At 30.4% G+C, this 21,370-nt stretch overlaps 1 protein-coding gene across 1 annotated transcript; it reads left to right on the top strand.

The window, feature by feature from the left end:
• The first annotated feature begins 9,289 nt into the window (after positions 1 to 9,289).
• On the top strand, positions 9,290 to 13,813 carry LOC120634333. Its single transcript, XM_039904842.1, has 3 exons — positions 9,290 to 9,439; positions 9,843 to 10,098; positions 13,491 to 13,813. The coding sequence occupies exons 1-3, from the start codon at positions 9,290 to 9,292 to the stop codon at positions 13,811 to 13,813; spliced, it is 729 nt and encodes a 242-aa protein (XP_039760776.1).
• The last annotated feature ends 7,557 nt before the right edge of the window (positions 13,814 to 21,370 follow it).

Genomic DNA, 21,370 nt, shown 5'->3' with positions numbered 1-21,370 from the left:
ATACACATCGCCATCTAGCCCCAAAGTAAGCGTAGCTAGTGATATGGGTACTAAGAAAGCTGATGAATATTTTTAGATAAACACCTAGACACTGAGAAACATTCATGTTCATCACACAAACATTTTCCAGTTGTGGGAATCGAACCCACGGCCTTGGATTAAAGCAGGATCGCTGCACCTTTTCATTCGGCTGTCAAAAATTATAGCCCGTCTGTGAGTTATGTTTTGTGGAAGAAAGCGATGAGCGTTTCTCAAGGAATATTCCATGCGTAATGTTACCCTTCGCACAATAGTCCAATGTATTATGTGTACTATGGAACCAATTTTGAATAACTAGTTAATTGAATAGAGAGTTTCGTTAACCTTGAGTACTTGATTGCATCGTAGAATAATTTATATTTATTTATAAATACGGAAGGAACAACAATACACTTTAAGTTATAGTGGGCAAGGCTCAGACGTGCAAGGAATCAAATGATTTTTTTAAATAATGAATCATTACAATACCAATCGGGCGAGACGTGTGACTTTTTGAAGTTCAAAAATTTTATGATTTTTCTACTGTTTTACGTTCAAATGGGGGGGATATATTGTCTAACACTAATAAATTGAGGATAGGTTGAAAGGGATTAAATTCAGCATGAAAGTTCGACATTTTTCAATTTTTATCGAAGAAAATTGGTATTTAGGTTGGCAAATAAAATTGTAATTCAGTATGGGTCAGGATTTATAATCAAACATGCCCGAAACCTCCTTTGAAGGGAAGGAAAGGTTATTTGTTAGACGGAATTGGATATGAGGGGGTGAAAGTTAACCCGCCGAGTATTACAAATCGATTTTTGGATTTGATTGCCTAATTTTAGACACATATTTATTACACCACTACGACCTTTAGGAACAGAGTAAACAAATAAAACCAGGAATAGATCCGCATGTGTGTGTTGGCTTTTGGAATTCTCGAAGCTTTATTTTAAAGTTAACGTATGGTAGTTATCATCAACAGGTCATAAAAATAAAAAAAAATATGTAAGAAAGTTTCAAAGGTGGCGATAGTTCTTTACAATAAATTAAAAAATCTTGACAAAACTTGGATTTCATTATTTCCTTTAATGCTTGTTTTTCTGTTATATGTACTGTGAACTTTTTTTGCCATAGCCTCATTACAACTGGGACGCAGTTGAGAGTCAGTTAAAAGTAGCCGTGTTCAATAATAACTTTATAGGCCAGTATTGTTTGTACCGTCCCTACGAATACACATCTAGTTAGAAATCGTAACAGCTTTTAACACGTTTGCCACACCACACCAATTAACTTGCTACTGTCTCTCGCAAAACCAATATTGCGCTTATTCAATCTTGATACATTATTATCCTAAAGTATTTTTTTTATTATTATTAATTTTATTCCTCATCATAATGTCCCACTGCTGAACACAGGTCTCCTTTGCCACAGAAAAGCTATATAAATAAGGTTGATGATTACTGACATAGGCCAAGATAATTTTTTTTATGTTAATAGTTTTACTGCACCGGAAATGTGTTTATCCGCCTATATATCTTTTTACTAAGTGCAGTTTTAGAGACCAAACGCGCGGGGCAATCTTGATGATTCTTACGTCAATTAATTGCATGTGTTACTAAACAGGAATAAAAATTCAATATGGCGAAAACCAGACGCCATTTTGTAAAACATTAAAGTTGTCGAACTTTGTTTTAATTTTTTGTCACCAGAATTTCCAAGTAGTGATGATTAGTTATTTGTAACAGTATTACAGAAGATTTAATTGTTAGAACTTACTTTTTTCTTTTCCTTTTTAATTCTAGGTTGGAGGAAATACTCATGGATGTCTGCAGGTCTACACTAGTTCATATGCCCGACTCCACTGGGTGTGGAATCACTAAGAGCCTTACGGACTAAAACCCCAACATTCATTCAATGACCTTCCTTCTCGGAACCGCTATACGCGGGCAGCATAAAGGTGTCTGTCTAATCAGGCTGCGTTCTCTTTTTTCCGATCCTTTTCAGCGTTCATTTATCTTCCCATAATGTTTTGGAGCGTTTTATAGTTAGATCTTACTAGCCCGCATTTTAAGAAATCTCTGAAATCTCTCTGAAAGTCAAAGGAAGGCCTCTGTCTAAATGTGGGATACAAAGAAGATAATGAAATGTTGAAAATGTAAAAGTTTAAAAGCTGCAAGTATCAATAGTTATCATTGCAGTATTCCATAGAATGCTTCTTGAATGAATCTTAAATGTTCTGCAAAGTTGCATCTGCCTTGTGCCGTGAGATCTCAACTAAAGATAGCGAAACGATTTGCATTTGAATAAATAATAAGATTATAATGGGTCGTCTATCATCTTTAGGGCCTGCACCGTAACGTAACTTAAACGTCTTAACTGGTGTTGAATGCATATTTTTTTATATTTATTTACATACAGAGAGAAACATCACAGTTTTCCAATTCGCCTGCCCAAGATACATTTATCACACATAATTAAAAAAAATCTCAAGGACACACTAAATAAAAATAACAACTAAAACACGCAAATTACTTTCTTTGTAACTCTCAAATTGTTGCTACGAGGGTTCCAAACGCGTCCTGGTCTAAGAAGAAGCCCACAAGAAACTTAGCCGGGTGTTTTTTTGTTGTTATCACCATCTCACAATGTCATTTAAATTTTTTAAATATCATTGACTGACCAAGCAGATTACCCGCCTGATGGTAAGTGGAAAAACAACTTATCGCAGGGCTGCGTGAATCTTAGACCGGCAGAAATAAGCATGGAAGTAGTTATTCCTCGAACGATCTCTGCCACAAAAAGCTCAATTTGTAAATTAGTTGATCCATATTTCATGTGCAGGTGGTACAAAAGTCTCCATCTCTAAATTAAACCAAATTGAGATGTCTGAAAATTCTAATGATACAAATTGGAAAATACCACAGTTCTTTTAGACCTGAAATCTTTGTTTGATTCAGAGATTTGTGTCAACAAAATTGTCAACTTATTTTTGAAGTTAGTAGTAGTTTCTTAGTAGTTGGTCATTTGGTGCATAAAACAAAAGTGGCGCTCACAGTTACTAACACAGGCTGATATGAAATAAGATTTATATTGATTTTGATTTTATTTATGGAATAACAAGTGTAATAGTTTATTTATTATTTTATTAAGAATGTGTAGTACCTCTACGTGATCAAATCAGAAATGTGGAGATCCGTAGAAGAACCAGAGTTACCGACATAGCTCAGCGAGTTGCTAAGCTGAAGTGGAAATGGGCACATAGCTCGGAGAACCGATGGACGTTGGGGTTCCAAGGTGTTGGAATGGTGACCTCGCACAGGTAAACGCAGTGTTGGTCGGCCCCCAAAGAGGTGGACAGACGACATCAAACGAGTCGCTGGGAGCCGTTGGAAACAAGCGGCCCAGGACCGTGGATTTTGGAACTCTCTACAAAAGACCTATGTCCAGCAGTGGACTTCAATCGGTTGAAGTGATGATGATGATGATGATGAAGATAGTGAAGTATATTAGGGATGAGTTGTGGCTTCTTCTCTTAATGAAATTAGGATGTGCATGGAGTGCCGAAAATCACGCGTACTTATATCCGACCTTATGTAAATATTATCCATCCAGGGGCATTTGAGGCATTTTCCAATATACCGAAAAAGAAGGGCTTGTACTTTAAAGGCTTGTTTATTTATTATTATATTGCTGCCATACCCCTAAAAGGTTAGCCTGCGGTTAGCCTGCTACTATTTTAGACTGTAACATCACCAATCACCTCGGTTTGACGGGCTTGTTTTAAGGGCTAAATTGTATTGGATTTAGATGGCCGAGTGGCGCAGTGGGCAGCGACCCTACTTTCTGAGTCCAAGGTCGTGGGTTCTATTCCCACAACTGGAAAATGTTTGTGTGATGAACATGAATGTTTTTCAGTATCTGGGTGTTTATCTGTATATTATAAGTATTTATGTGTATTATATTCATTCAACATATTCATCAGCTATCTTAGTACCCATAACACAAGCTACGCTTACTTTGGGGCTAGATGGCGATGTGTGTATTGTCGTAGTATATTTATTTATTTATTGGAAAAAAGCACAAAGTAGAGCACAAGCCAACTAGGGTGGATGCAATCAGCTTTTTAGAAGAAGAGAGCGAAACTAAATCGAGTGAAGTACCTACTTGCTCACGCGATAGTACTGCCAGGTCGTTTTCTCTCCACACTTTAGGCATGAAATCATAAATTGTACCTTCAGCGGAGATCGTCAGTGTTAATTTATTTTATGTCAATTATTATATACTCACCATGATGCGTGTGGTGGAAATTATTTAATTTTCCTTCATCACTAATACATTATATAATATATAATGCAAAATGGCCGCCGCCACAAAATGGCAGATTAAGTATTTTTTCACAACACGCTCAATATAGGTAACAAATGAAAGGGCTTAACTAGTAGAATCATGTTCACATCATCATAATATCAACCCATTACCGGTCCAGTACAGGGCACGGGTCTCCTCCTTCCTCCATGAGTTGATGCGTGCGTGTTAGAAAAGTGGGATTCGAAAGTAAAGTTGAAGTCCTACCCACTGGGCTATCACTGCATCAATTATTACTATAACTTAATCTTAACTCTCTCTTATAAAAACGGTATATCTTAAGGTACCCGTGCGCTGTAGCTATCCGTGTGTTTAAAGCTCACCAACCTCCTTTGGAGCAGCGTCATGGGCCTATTATCGTAGTTCCCCGGGCGTCTAACAAACCTAACAAGAGGGGCATGCCGTGGTGGTTTTTAGTTTGGGTATTCCCTCTTCAGAGTAGGGAGTCCCACATGACCTCCGTCCTGCACAAGGAACGGAAGTAGCAATAAAGCTTTTCCACCACGCCGAAAAAGGCCTCAATCCTGAGGCCTGTTCCCACCAGTGGGCTGTTAAGAAGTTGTTGATAGCCTTTCAGAATCTACAGATATATTTTAAAGTAAGAGCGCAAGGTAAAGTTGAACCTTCTCTTTTTGGAAATCTGTTGCCCCTATACCCAAAAGGCTGCAAAAATGATAATTATATATCAATGCTTTTATTTTACCGTCGCTGCTGTTATTAATTTCGGATTTTTTCGGAATAATCCGGTTTTGATACTTTGTAGGACAGTCTGTAATATAATCGGAATATTTTAAGGCATACTCGTTAAACGGAGTGTTGTATTATTCCAAACAAATGTTTCATCATCATCATCATATCAATTACCGGTCCACTACAGGGCACGGGTATGTACCCACTATTAGAAGGGTTTCCACCACGCTTGCCCAGTGCTGATTGATGGACTTCACATGCAAAAAATTCAAAATTTAAAATTCATTTATTTCAAGTAGGCCTAATAAAAGCACTTTTGAAACGTCAAGTCTGTCCGTGTGTAGTGACTCTACCACCGGTTCGGAAGGCAGATTCTACCGAGAAGAAGCCGGCAAGAAAATCAGCAGTTGCTCTTTTCCAACATAAAATTCATTTTTCTATCTTGAGAGAGATGAAAGCGGAGCCGGATGCTTCCAAGCAACCTAGTCATGAAGAAACTCATCAATTGTATAATACCCTCGCTGTAATAAATGTGTTTTAACACATTCTTTAAACTTATGCATTGGTAGGTCTATAATTACCTTAGGAATCCTATTATTGTCTTTGAGAACGTTATGGAGAAGGCTTATTGTTGCAACAAATGATATTTAATTGCTTAAAATGCGCATTACTTGGAAAAGTAAGAGGTGCGTGCTGGGAAACGAAATTGGCCCCCCGAAAATAAAAGCAAAAATTTCAACCACTAGACTACAAACAAATGTAGCAACATCGTCATTGTCAGCCCTTTATTAGCCCACTACCTATAGAGGCCCGATAAAGAAGAGTTTAGTCCACCACGCTGGCCCAGAGCGGATTGGTGGATACAAAACAAACGTCAAATGTATACAAAATAATATAAATTGTTTTAATATACTCGTAATTTTATAGTGTACTTCAGCATAGTAAAGAAAACTCAATCCCACAACTTTGTTATATCGCAATTAGTAACCAGACAAATAGCGGCTAATTACAATTTATTAATGCAATTAATCTTCTTTTTTCTTTCTAATGCAAATATGTAATTATATTGTTTACTGTAGCGTAAAATAACGCTTTCCCCTAAAATAAATGAAATAATAAATTAAAGTATTTGGATGTGTAAACACATTAGTAATGCAATGTTCTGTATAATTAATGGAACTGTATAAACTTAGCAGGTACAGTCATATAGCAAACTGTTTGGATGGAATATTGGATAGAAGCAGGCGTTACTTTGCGGAAATCCATGATATATTATGAAAATTAAGCTAAATTTCTATGGTGTAATTTATAATTTCTTCAATCCTTATACTCCACACCAAAAAGATCTACGGCAATGTACCCTCTACGCACGTTTCGCTCCGAAACCGGAGCATTCTCAGGAGATGTTTGTAGTGATTCATTGTAGAGATGTTGACTCCACAATGATTCAATACAATTATTCATCAGATTCTCCTGCTTTTCGCGGAGGATGACAAATTAAGCTTAATTTTCAAAATATAGCATACGTTTTATAAGTAATTACAATTTTAAACCCCCGACTACGCAAAAACGACGGGGTGTTATTAGTTTCACATGTCTGCGTGTGTATGTTTGTTTGGTTTGAATGGATTCACTGTAAAAAAAAAAGAAATAGATTGTCCTTGAATAGGGTGTCCTTAGATTCTATTATGTTTGATGAAATTCGGTCCAATGTGGCCGCTGCCACAACATGGCAGATAAAAATTCTTCCACAACTCCCTCAATGAATATCGAATTAAAGGGCTCGACTAGTAGAATAATGTAGACTATATTGAACGTCAAAGTTTTTTTTTTAATTTATAATTTATAAATAATTAGATTTGTTTTGAGTCAGTGGTTTTTTAACTGTGAATCAATTGAGTACAGTCTTACTACATACAAACATCCTTCTAATTTTTATATATAATACTTATATTAGTTCTTATTGACTGTACTAAGGTGAGACAGTTTGTTGCAAATAGATGGAAAGTGCAGATGTGATGATTAGGTCGAATGAAGGTATCCATTGTTTCTTTTCGTGCGAAAAAAAACTCTCTATTTATATTAATTACTTAAGTACAAGGTTGTGAAAAGCAAGACCTTCTTACTTTGATCAATAACATACTAGATTTGCTGGCAGTCGTCAATAACGGTCCGTAAAAAAGTTTTTTCTAGTTTGGCTGGTTAAAAACCAACGCGTTTGAGCTCTTTATCAAAAATTTTCGGTCCACTAAAGGGCACTGGTCTCATCCGAGCATAAATAAATATACTACGACAATACACATCCACGTCTACCACGCTGGACGAGTGCACATTGGTAGAGTTCACAGGCATTTGAGAGCACTATCGAGAGCTATCAGGCATGCAGGTTTTCTTTACCGCTTTATAGCAAGTGTTATTTTAAAATATACATATCTCAGCGAATTTCTTATCCCCGAAAAGCAGGCCGAATTATTCGTAGCCCAAATTCTATGTCCGCTTTTTTTGTATTTAACGTACTTAAGCACAATAAAACTGAGAGAATTTTTATTTTCGATAGCACAAAATAGTTACTATATTGAGTAACATTAAATATTTTTAAACAGTCAGCTCCGAACTGCGAACAGTAATAAATAAAATCGAATCTTTTTTGTGCTACAATTTTTATTGGAATGTATATCTAGTGCATAATTGATCAGAGACTTGTTAAATAACATGTTACGGTTATACATGAGTATGGCAATATGGCACAGATTTACCAGCCGCTCTCAAGGTGTATTTTCGACACTGTTAATGTTTTTATTTGCATATGTCAAATCAAAAGTTAAGTTGGGATAAAAATCGGTAAAAATAGTGCCAATTTGGGTTATTAATTAACAGGTCTGTAGTCAGTAGTGCAATCCTTTTCACTTTGTTTATTTGTGAAAAATAAAAGCACAATTTTTATAGTATTTCTAAGTTTAGTCAAGAATTTATTGTATTTAACAAAGTCGGTATTAATGTCACTCTAAGTATAGCCGTATATAAAGAACATAGCCTCTTCTAGAAAATTAGATTATTTTAACATCCAAATAATGTATATAATATACAAGGTACATTATTAGAATTTTTTTCCGTAGTTCTTAATTTAGAGAGAAATTTAAATTAATTAAAATAATTATTATATTGTATAATTTGGTGAAGAGAGCGATCTTTTAGTATTTCATATTATTAAAAACATTACCTAACTAGAATAGAGAGTTAAAAATAAGAGTGAAAACGCTGATCTGTATAATGAACAATTAATGATTTTGAATAGCTTTCAGTACGTGGTAAAGCCATTATACAGGTCAAAATAAACTTACTTCTATGTACTATTTGTTAAATAAAAACCGCTCCACTTTTTGGAGTAGGTACTAGAAAACATAAAAAATTCACACTCCATGAAAATTAACTTCTTGAATTAGGTATTAAGCATAGCATTAATATTATTGTATCATAAAACCTCTATATTGCGAGAATGTCGACCAAATTGAATGTTTTACAACGTCAAACTATATATTACTTAAATAAAAACAAGACAGAACGTAATACTTAAACTATTAATTTAGTTGAACTAATAATGCTGCAAAATCTTTTTAACGAAGGACAAATAATTCTTGCTATTCTTAAAGGTCATTATTTAATAAATCATTAAAATATTACGTAGATTTATGATTTATTAAATACGTAGACAGCAATATATATACAATTATATCATTAAAATAATTAGAGCTAGAAATTAATGATATATGTAAATGTATATATATTTTTTTACCTTTTAATTTTGTATTACAATTTTATTCTATATCAAAAAAATTATATACAAAAATAGCCTTGATATTAAAATTTACTCTATTATAAAGATATAATTTCAGAATATCTGCCAAAAAACCGAGATTATTCATTCACACAAAATTTTACGCATTTAATAGTAAAACCACCCACGCATGTAACGGCCAGCCAACTGAACCGTATAAACGATAGAAGGATGAATCAGAGTCCGAAATCAAGTGCAATGAAACACGTCAAGTGCCCGTATTAACATAAAACAATTTCGCCCGTACCAGTTTAATCGTCCGCCTTTAAGTTCACTTTTCTTGCGACCGCCGGTAGTGGGGTAGCTGGCTTAAAACACTCCGCTTATTCATCGAGGCCCACACTTTGTGTTGGATTTCCGTAGGGGTGGTAAATCAACATGAGGCTTTACGCATTTGTCCTATTTCTGATAGCCGGGGCCCGGGCGATGCCGGCCCTGGATAAGGAGGCGAACGACCCCGGCCTAGTCGGAAGCGTCATCGGAGTTGTCAAAGAGTGCGTTGACGGAGATGTGTCCTTGTGCTTAAAGGTGTGTGTGATTTAAAGTGAATTAAGTGTATCGTGATAAATTATCTCGTATCCTTTCATGTGCCCGGTATCAGACCAAACGCTATCTTTAATACGTATTTACGAAAGACAGTTTGTTATGAGGCAAATTTTATAGACATGTGGTTAAAATTTGAGGAATAGTTAAAATTTGCATCAATTGATCATTGTGTATTTTAAATTGACACAATTTTAGGTGACTTTAGATTTTTCAAATTCTCTCCTTACGTGCAAAATTCGTGTCATCAGTCATAAAATAATGTCACTCTTATAATTTAAACACTTAAGTGGGCTAATTAGATTATTATTGTATAAATTTACGTATCAATAAGTCACTATTTTCGTGATCGTTATTTCTTTGCTAAATTTAGAATTTTTGGTTTCAGGAAAAAGCGATGAAATATGTGGAGAGTTTATCATCAGCCCGCGAGATGAATCTGGTTGAAGGTGTAACCCTTTTGGGAACTGGATCACCAAGATCCGCGAGAGCTTACGAGCCCTTAGCAGACGAGCCGAAGATTAGGGAGGCGCAAGTGGAGTCCAGACTGGTTGACTCGGCTGCAGACTTCCTGGAAAACCATGTGATCCAATTCCGTCTACCATCTTCAGCAGTTGAAGGCATGAAGCGTTCTCTTGAAGAAGGTATGTGTTTTAAAGTTGATTAAAATGTAATTGTTCGTCATAAATAGGAGAATAAATTAATACAAAAAGCTGATAAAGACTCAGTAATAACATTAACTCTCGTTACTGATTTTATAGCGGATTTTTAAATTACATTAAAAATCCTTAATATGGTTTAAAGTTTGGTTAACCGTAAACATGAATCGCGAACTTTCGTTTTTAAGCACAATCACGATCTTACATAAGCTCGTTATGAAATAAAAGCAAAGAAAGAAACAAAAGGTGGTGAAATAAAATAAAAGTAAGTAAATAAAATTAAAGTAGGTCAGGGGAAACTAAATAAAAGAGATGACTCGTTAATTAAAGTTGAATTAACACAATGTTAAAAATGGAGCAAAACTTTTACTGCGGTTTGGTTAAGTGTGAACGGTTTTTGTTTAAATACATTTTAGAAGTCAACCTACTGTTATATTGTTACAATAAATATATGTTTTTATATATATTTGATAAAGTATTTTATCATCATAACAAGCATCTATTCTTTAAAAGCTCGTGATTTTTCAGTACAAAGTAAACTTTTCCATTTCTTTTAATAACTTTATAATATAATTTCATTTTTGCCATCGTAACTACTATGATTAAAATCCAACTGCTGGTTCCTTTTATAGACGTTAGATACTGTTTCATTGTCTTTTCGAACGGATTTTATTTACTGTTTGTTATAATAACTAGAATCTATGTCATTGTGACGTCTCTTATTCTTTTCTAAATTTTGTTTTTTTAAATTATAGCAAAAATGTCCAGTAATTATATTTTCACCTAGTAAAAACTAAACACTTAAATAAAAATATAAAATTAATGAAATAAAACTGTGCACAAATATCGATGAAGGAACCCTAAAACTTTATTATGATCGTTGACGGTCGGACTCACGATTTATCGTTTTGCCATGACGCTGTCGTTCATATTTAATCAATCTGAGACCGCAACACTTTTCCTTTTAAACAGCAGATGCATTATGCTTTATTTAGGTTCAACGTTGCGAACTACATATATGAATAAATTATAATTTGGAAAATGTGATAAATATACAATATAACGATAACATAGGATTCATAGAATAAATTAATATAAGAGTAACTACTGAGTTTCTTACTGGTAGAGTCTGCTTTTCAAACCGGTGGTAGAGTCACTACAAATAGACATACTTCAAAAGTGCTTATAAAGTAGGCCTACTTGAAACAAATGAATTATGAATTTGGAATTTTTTGACATTATACATTTCTAAGGATAATAAGTAGAAATAAATGACAAAATAACTATAAAAGATGGTAAACTCATATCATCATAAACGGAAGCGCATTATTTGACCTTAGATAGTTTAGCGAGTTAATTTATTTGAACAAAGAAGGGAAACTCAACGTATAATATGTTGAACATTGAAAGTCCATTCACGTGTTGTACTTGTACACTAACTAGAGGTCCCATTTCACTTAACGGTGAATGTCTATCAGCAAAGCTCATTAGAAATCTTATAATATCATAATAATACGAATCATATTTTAATAATGTCATGAATAATACATGATACTCTAGAAAACTTTCCGTTTCGACACGTTAAATCGTTCTTATTTTTTCGGACTATAATATTATACATCAGATTTTATTTTTGTAGGAGTGAATATTTTCAATAATATTGTAGTGTAGTGTAGTCAATATTTTAACGGTGAGGTTACTACGCCTCTAGTTTTTTAAAAATTAGAAATATAATTCGTATTTTTTCCGACGATGCTACATATTATAACAATATGTTATACTATGTACATAATTAATAAACGTATACATAAAATATATAATAAGCCCTAAGTATTTTCGTTTTTTCCAAGATTATTATAATATTACATTTGTTAAAAATAATAAATTATAAATACTTATCGACATAATTATAAAATTACTAAGAATGTGATGTGAACTTGTACAATATTGAAATTTAACTTCTGATCTAGAATTTAGAATCTTTACGCGCTTTAAACTTGTAAGCATTCTTGAATACAAAAGGTCAATTAAAGTCATGTTATAATATAATAGTATAATGATACAATAGTATAACACCGTAGCTAAAAGCTCATTTAACATCATACCAAAACTTCTTTAAGTATTGGAACACATGTGTTGACATACATAGTATAAAATCGCCTAACAGTAGCACGACAAAATAACGTTCCAAGGAATATAGACTATGAACCGACGGCATAATAATTTGTAGAAACACTATAATCCTATATACATAATCAAATCGTTCATTCATAAAACCAATACGACATTCCGTTCTCATACAATCAATACACGAACCACGTGCCTACTACGTGGTCAACATATTATTACGGATCCGCACTAGGCCATGAAAGTGGTACATTCCTCCTACGGTCATTAGACGCTTCCGTTCAAAGTCCTTTCGAGCTTTCAAGAGAGAACAGGTTTCCTTGCGAGTCATCGAGAAATCGGCCCATAGCAGGCCACTCCCAGACAGTCTTCTTTTAAAGAAAGTTGATCTGCCACTTCGATGATCGGTGTTATACTTTGTGCAACTAAATTGTGGATATGACGTATCGTAATGGTCAATCAAAATGATATCATTAAGTTTCCAATCATATCTGTATCAGTAAAGGTTGATTCACATAAGTCGAGCTTGATAAAGTTTAATATCAGAGTTACCGTCAATATAATACAAACCATATGGATCTTGATCGTTATCATCCAAAGCCTGTTAATGTACCACTGCTAGGCACAAACCATTTCGTTCATAGAAACGATTATAGACATGTTATCTAAATATTTGTTTGATTAAAATTGGATATGGATTGGATGGATTTCATAGTTTCAGTTGTAACTTAGTTTAACTACTTTAATTTGTTTCGTGTATCCCTGTTAATATTGCAGCACAAACTAATGTGCTTTCTTTCTTTCTCTTCAAATTATAAAAAATGAACCTACATTAATATTTGTGTCATATAAGTTGTATTTTAGAGAGAATGAAATAACACAATTTTTATTTATGTAGTTATAATATTCTGGTAGGACGTAAAATTCTAGAATCTTAAGAAATCTTGAATAAAATGAGCGTTACAAGAATGACTTAAGGTTTTAAACATAAAAATAATACTAGTGACTTTCACGTTATTTAAATTTTTTAGCTTACTAACAATGATGCCTTAAAGCGAACATTTTTTAATAAATTAGTAATCAGTATAGATTAAAGAATTTTCCGATGATCATGGTACAGTAGTGATTGAAGTAATAAATAATGTTAGCTTTAATTTGAAACACATAAAAATTCAGCTTCATGGTAACTCTACCTACGTTTTTAAGAAATAATGTTACAATTGATTCAAATTTACTTACGTTTTTTTCAGCTCGAGGCAAAAAGAAGAAGCTCAAGCAGCTCATTCCCCTCTTAGCCATCGCTAAGCTCAAGATCTTGGCACTCATTCCCCTGTTCCTCGGTATCATCGCCTTCGCAGCCGCTAAAGCTGTCCTCTTAGCCAAGATTTCTCTTCTCGTTGCTGGTATTATTGCTCTAAAGAAGCTTCTTGCCAGCAAACACCATGAAACTAGCTATGAAGTCGTTGCTCACCCACACCACGAAGAACACTATGCTAGCAGTGGACACGGTTGGGGCAGATCAATTGATGAGGCACAAAACTTAGCCTACTCCGGTCACATTAAATCCGATTAAGGCCAAAAAAGGAGAGTAGCACAAGGAGCACTCTTAGGCCTTATTTATTTGCTTAAGTATACGAACGAAAACTCGAATATAAAGCGTGCGTTATGAGTTATTTATTTGATAGTTTTAAGGATATTTATTGAATATTTATTAATCGAAGCCCCTTTGTAAGGGGTGGTAATGAACGATTAATTTGTTGTTTTTGTTTTCCGAAAAATGTTCTGAGTTTGTATGATCCCCTCTTGTTATACTATATTAGTATATTCTTTTCAGACCCTATACGGTATCCGTATTTGTGTATTTTGTTTTAAACAAATATTTTATTATACTTGTTACTATATCTTTGTGATCTAGTCCTAGTCCTTTTCCGTAAGTCCTAATAATATATATTTTATAATGTATTATTATATTATTATATCATTTTTATTTTAGATTACCTATATTTTATATAACTAGAAGATTTATTTTATTTTATGTAAAGCTATGATGTATATTTTGTAAATATTGTATATAATTATTATTTTACGTATTCATGATTTTAGTGCTGTATAATTTTGCCTTTTAATTTTACTTTGTTAATAGGTATTACCATCTTATTTTACTATCGTATCTTTAATATTCTCATTTATCTCATAGTTTATCATGTTACTCATTAATTCTTAGTTTGCTATAGTATTATGTAATTTATAATATCGTTTTATTATCACTTTATACAACTGTATAATATTTAAATATTTCATCATTTGCCTTATACATTATTTAGTATTTTATTATTTACTGTTTATACCTCCTTATATTTCGTTATATTTTCCATATAGTTTCATGTCCGTCAAATGACTCGTACAAATAAAGAATTTAAAATAAAATTGTTTGTTTAATTGCAAATCTTATATTTCACACTGTTAATATATCTACAAATGTACAAACAGAAAATTAATACAACAGTAGTACTGTACCAACGAAAGAGGTAACTTTCAAGGCATTTTTATCAAGATCTGTTTATTAATAGGATATGAATACTGTAGGTGCAATATAGCGAATTCAAATAAAGCTTATTGCAAGACAACGTCAGATAGCTATCTCTTAAATCGAGTTTAACTAATTCATTTATTCAAAATTCAAAATTAATTTATTTCAAGTAGGCCTAATACAAGCACTTTTGAAACGTCTAAACTGTCCGTGTGTAGTGACTCTACCACCGGTTCGGAAGGCAGATTCTACCGAGAAGAAGCCGGCAAGAAACTCAGCAGTTGCTCTTTTCCAACATCAAAAATTTACATTTTACATTTTAACATTCATTTTTCTATCTTGTGAGAGATGAAAGCGGAGCCGGATGCTTCCAAGCAACCTTGTCATTAAGAAACTCATCAATTGTATAATAACCTCGCTGTAATGAATGTGTTTTAACACATTCTTTTAACTTATGCATTGGTAGGTCCAAAATTACCTTAGGAATCATATTATAATAGCGTATACTCAATCCCACAAATGACTTCTACACCTTTCGCAGACGATATGCAGATGTCACTAATTTATGACCATTTCTTGTAAGTCGACTGTTTATATCCACTTTTTGCTTATAAAGACTAATATGTTGTCTTACAAATACTGTATTGTTATAAATGTATTGTGAGGCTACCGTAAGTAGGTATACCAATTTCTTTAAATTTTTCACGGAGGGATTCACGTGATTTAAGTTTATATATTGACCGTACAGCTCTTTTCTGCAATATGAATATAGTTTCAATATCAGCAGCTTTGCCCCATAATAAGATCCCGTAAGACATCACACTATGAAAGTACGCGAAGTAAACAAGTCTTGCTGCTTCTACGTCAGTAATCTGTCTAATTTTCCTGAAGGCGTAGGCAGCCGAGCTTAGTTTACCTGCTAGTGTATCTATACGGGTACCCCACTGAAGCTTACAATCCAAGGTCATGCCCAGAAAAACTGTGGAATCTTCCATTTGTAGTGATTCTCCATTTATTATTATATTTTTATTAACTTTCTTTACATTTGGTAAAATTGCATTAAATTACGTATTTAAGTATATAATGTACTTAAGTATATAATGTATTTAAGTATATAATGTATTTAAGTATATAATGTACTTAAGTATTTAATGTATTTAAGGAAATAACGTACATAAGTAAATAATGTACTTAAGTATATAATGTATTTAAGTATATAATGTTCTTAAGTATATAATGTACGTAAGTATGTAATGCACTTAAGTATATAATGTACTTAAGTATATAATGTACTTAAGTATATAACGTCCATAAGTATATAATGTACTTAAGTATATAACGTCCATAAGTATATAATGTACTTAAGTATATAACGTACTTAAGTATATAAAATACTAAAGTATATAATGTATTTAAGTATATAATGTATTTAAGTATATAATGTACTTAAGTATATAACGTATTTAAGTATATAACGTACTATAGTATATGACATCGATTTTAATATCGATGTCGATATTATGATCTATATCTATATCAATATCGATATTCAAATCGATGTCAATATCGATATAGATATAAATCATTATATCGATATAAATATCGATATTACGATATTACGATATCGATATTATGATAGATATCGATCATAATATCGATATTTTTATCAACTTTAATATCGGTATCGATATCGATATTAAAATCGATGTCAGTATCGATATCGATATCGATATTGACATCGATTTTAATGATATCGATATCGATATTAAAATCGATGTCAGTATCGATATCGATATCGATATTGACATCGATTTTAATGATATTGATATCGATATTAAAATCGATGTCAGTATCGATATCGATATTATTATCTATATCGATATCGAAATTAAAATTGATACAAATATCGATATTATGATCGGTATCTATCATAATATCGATATCGTAATATCGTTATATCGATATCGTAATATCGTTATATCGATATCAATATCGATATCGATACTGACATCGATTTTACATAAATTATACGTTTAATTATATAATGTTCTTAAGTATATAATGTACTTAAGTATATAATGTACTTAAGTATATAATGTATTTAAGTATATAACGTACTTAAGTATATAATGTACTTAAGTATATAATGAACTTAAGTATATAGTGTACTTAAGTATATAATGTATTTAAGTATATAACATACGTAAGTATATAATGTATTTAAGTATATAATGTTCTTAAGTATATAATGTACGTAAGTATATAACTTTTTTAAGTAAATAACGTACATAAGTAAATAATGTACTTAAGTAGATAATGTATTTAAGTAAATAACGTACATTAGTTAAAAAATGTACTTAAGTATATAATGTATTTAAGTATATAATGTATTTAAGTATATAATGTACTTAAGTATTTAATGTATTTAAGTAAATAACGTACATAAGTATATAACGTACTTAAGTATATAATGTATTTAAGTATAAAACGTATTTAAGTATATAACATACTTCAGTATATAACGTACTTAAGTATATAACGTATTTAAGTATATAATGTACTTAAGTATAAAATGTACTTAAGTATAGAATGTATTTAAGTATATAACGTACTTAAGTATATAATGTATTAAAGTATAAAGCGTACTTAAGTATATAACGTACTTAAGTATATAATGTACTTAAGTATATAATGAACTTAAGTATATAACGTACTTAAGTATATAATGTTCTTAAGTATATAATGTACTTAAGTATATAACGTCCATAAGTATATAATGTACTTAAGTGTATAACGTCCTTAAGTATATAATGTACTTAAGTATATAATGTATTTAAGTATATAACGTATTTAAGTATATAACGTAGTTAAGTATATGACATCGATTTTAATATCGATATCGATATTATGATCTATATCTATATCAATATCGATATTCAAATCGTTGTCAATATCGATTTTAATGATATCGATATCGATTTTAATAATATCGATATCGATATTAAAATCGATGTCAGTATCGATATCGATATCGATATTGACATCGATTTTAATGATATCGATATCGATATTAAAATTGATGTCAGTATCGATATCGATATTATTATCTATATTGATATCGAAATTAAAATTGATAAAAATATCGATATTATGATCGGTATCTATCATAATATCGATATCGTAATATCGTTATATCGATATCGATACTGACATCGATTTTACATAAATTATACGTTTAATTATATAATGTTCTTAAGTATATAATGTACTTAAGTATATAATGTACTTAAGTATATAATGTATTTAAGTATATAACGTACTTAAGTATATAATGTACTTAAGTATATAATGTACTTAAGTATATAACGTACATAAGTAAATAATGTACTTAAGTAGATAGTGTACTTAAGTATATGATGTACTTAAGTATATAACGTACTTAAGTATATAAAATACTAAAGTATATAATGTATTTAAGTATATAATGTACTTAAGTATATAACGTATTTAAGTATATAACGTAGTTAAGTATATGACATCGATTTTAATATCGATATCGATATTATGATCTATATCTATATCAATATCGATATTCAAATCGATGTCAATATCGATTTTAATGATATCGATATCGATTTTAATAATATCGATATCGATATTAAAATCGATGTCAGTATCGATTACGATATCGATATTGACATCGATTTTAATGATATCGATATCGATATTAAAATTGATGTCAGTATCGATATCGATATTATTATCTATTTCGATATCGAAATTAAAATTGATAAAAATATCGATATTATGATCGGTATCTATCATAATATCGATATCGTAATATCGTTATATCGATATCGATACTGACATCGATTTTACATAAATTATACGTTTAATTATATAATGTTCTTAAGTATATAACGTACATTAGTTAAAAAATGTACTTAAGTATATAATGTATTTAAGTATATAATGTACTTAAATAAATAACGTATTTAAGTATATAATGAACTTAAGTATATAACGTACATAAGTAAATAATGTACTTAAGTAGATAGTGTACTTAAGTATATGATGTACTTAAGTATATAACGTACTTAAGTATATAAAATACTAAAGTATATAATGTATTTAAGTATATAATGTACTTAAGTATATAACGTATTTAAGTATATAACGTAGTTAAGTATATGACATCGATTTTAATATCGATATCGATATTATGATCTATATCTATATCAATATCGATATTCAAATCGATGTCAATATCGATTTTAATGATATCGATATCGATTTTAATAATATCGATATCGATATTAAAATCGATGTCAGTATCGATTACGATATCGATATTGACATCGATTTTAATGATATCGATATCGATATTAAATTTGATGTCAGTATCGATATCGATATTATTATCTATTTCGATATCGAAATTAAAATTGATAAAAATATCGATATTATGATCGGTATCTATCATAATATCGATATCGTAATATCGTTATATCGATATCGATACTGACATCGATTTTACATAAATTATACGTTTAATTATATAATGTTCTTAAGTATATAACGTACATTAGTTAAAAAATGTACTTAAGTATATAATGTATTTAAGTATATAATGTACTTAAATAAATAACGTATTTAAGTATATAATGAACTTATGTATATAATGTACTGACATCGATTTTAATATCGATATCGATATTATGATCTATATCTATATCAATATCGATATTCAAATCGATGTAAATATCGATATAGATATAAACCATAATATCGATATTGATATCGATATCGATACTGACATCGATTTTAATATCGATATCGATATCGATATAGATCATAATATCGATATTGTAATCGATTTCGATATATTATCTATATTTCGAATGTTCTTATATTCATAATATCGATATTTATATCGATATTTATATCGATATTACGATATTACGATATCGATATTATGATAGATATCGATCATAATATCGATATTTTTATCAATTTTAATATCGATATCGATATTACGATATTACGATATCGATATTATGATAGATATCGATCATAATATCGATATTTTTATCAATTTCAATATCAATATCGAAATCGATATTATTATCGATATTTATATCGATTTTAATCGATGTCAATATCGATATCAATATTGATATCGATATAACGATATCAATATTATGATAGATATCGATCATAATATAGATATTTTTGATATCGATTATAATATAGAAACTTAAGTATATAATGTACTTAAGTATATAATGTACTTAAGTATATAACGTCCATAAGTATAAAATGTGCTAAAGTATATAACGTCCTTAAGTATATAATGTATTTAAGTATATAATGTACTTAAGTATTTAATGTATTTAAGTAAATAACGTACATAAGTATATAACGTACTTAAGTATATAATGTATTTAAGTATAAAACGTATTTAAGTATATAACATACTTAAGTATATAACGTACTTAAGTATATAACGTATTTAAGTATATAATGTACTTAAGTATAAAATGTACTTAAGTATAGAATGTATTTAAGTATATAACGTATTTAAGTAAATAATGTATTAAAGTATATAGCGTACTTAAGTATATAACGTACATAAGTAAATAATGTACTTAAGTAGATAGTGTACTTAACTATATGATGTACTTAAGTATATAACGTACTTAAGTATATAAAATACTAAAGTATATAACGTATTTAAGTATATAATGTACTTAAGTATATAACGTATTTAAGTATATAACGTACTTAAGTATATGACATCGATTTTAATATCGATATCGAAATTATGATCTATATCTATATCAATATCGATATTCCAATCGATGTCAATATCGATTTTAATGATATCGATATCGATTTTAATAATATCGATATCGATATTAAAATCGATGTCAGTATCGATATCGATATCGATATTGACATCGATTTTAATGATATCGATATCGATATTAAAATTGATGTCAGTATCGATATCGATATTATTATCTATATCGATATCGTAATATCGTTATATCGATATCGATACTGACATCGATTTTACATAAATTATACCTTTAATTATATAATGTTCTTAAGTATATAATGTACTTAAATATATAATGTACTTAAGTATATAATGTATTTAAGTATATAACGAATTTAAGTATATAATGTACTTAAGTATATAATGAACTTAATTAAATAATGTACGTAAGTATATATATTTTTAAGTAAATAACGTACATAAGTAAATAATGTACTTAAGTAGATAATGTATTTAAGTAAATAACGTACATTAGTTAAAAAATGTACTTAAGTATATAATGTATTTAAGTATATAATGTACTTAAATAAATAACGTATTTAAGTATATAATGAACTTATGTATATAATGTACTGACATCGATTATAATATCGATATCGATATTATGATCTATATCTATATCAATATCGATATTCAAATCGATGTAAATATCGATATAGATATAACTCATAATATCGATATTGATATCGATATCGATATATTATCTATATTTCGAAAGCGCTTATATTCATAATATCGATATTAAAATAGATATCGAT

Source organism: Pararge aegeria, chromosome 23 (assembly GCF_905163445.1).
Source record: "Pararge aegeria chromosome 23, ilParAegt1.1, whole genome shotgun sequence".
Lineage (NCBI taxonomy): Eukaryota > Metazoa > Arthropoda > Insecta > Lepidoptera > Nymphalidae > Pararge > Pararge aegeria.
This window is presented reverse-complemented; position numbering and strand designations above follow the sequence as displayed.

Excerpts from the sequence above, each read along its gene's own strand:
- LOC120634333 (XM_039904842.1), top strand. The coding sequence starts at position 9,290 with ATGAGGCTTTACGCATTTGTCCTATTTCTGATAGCCGGGGCCCGGGCG. Across the intron at positions 9,440-9,842 it reads ATGTGTCCTTGTGCTTAAAG|GAAAAAGCGATGAAATATGT; the intron begins GTGTGTGTGATT and ends TTTTGGTTTCAG. Across the intron at positions 10,099-13,490 it reads GAAGCGTTCTCTTGAAGAAG|CTCGAGGCAAAAAGAAGAAG; the intron begins GTATGTGTTTTA and ends CGTTTTTTTCAG.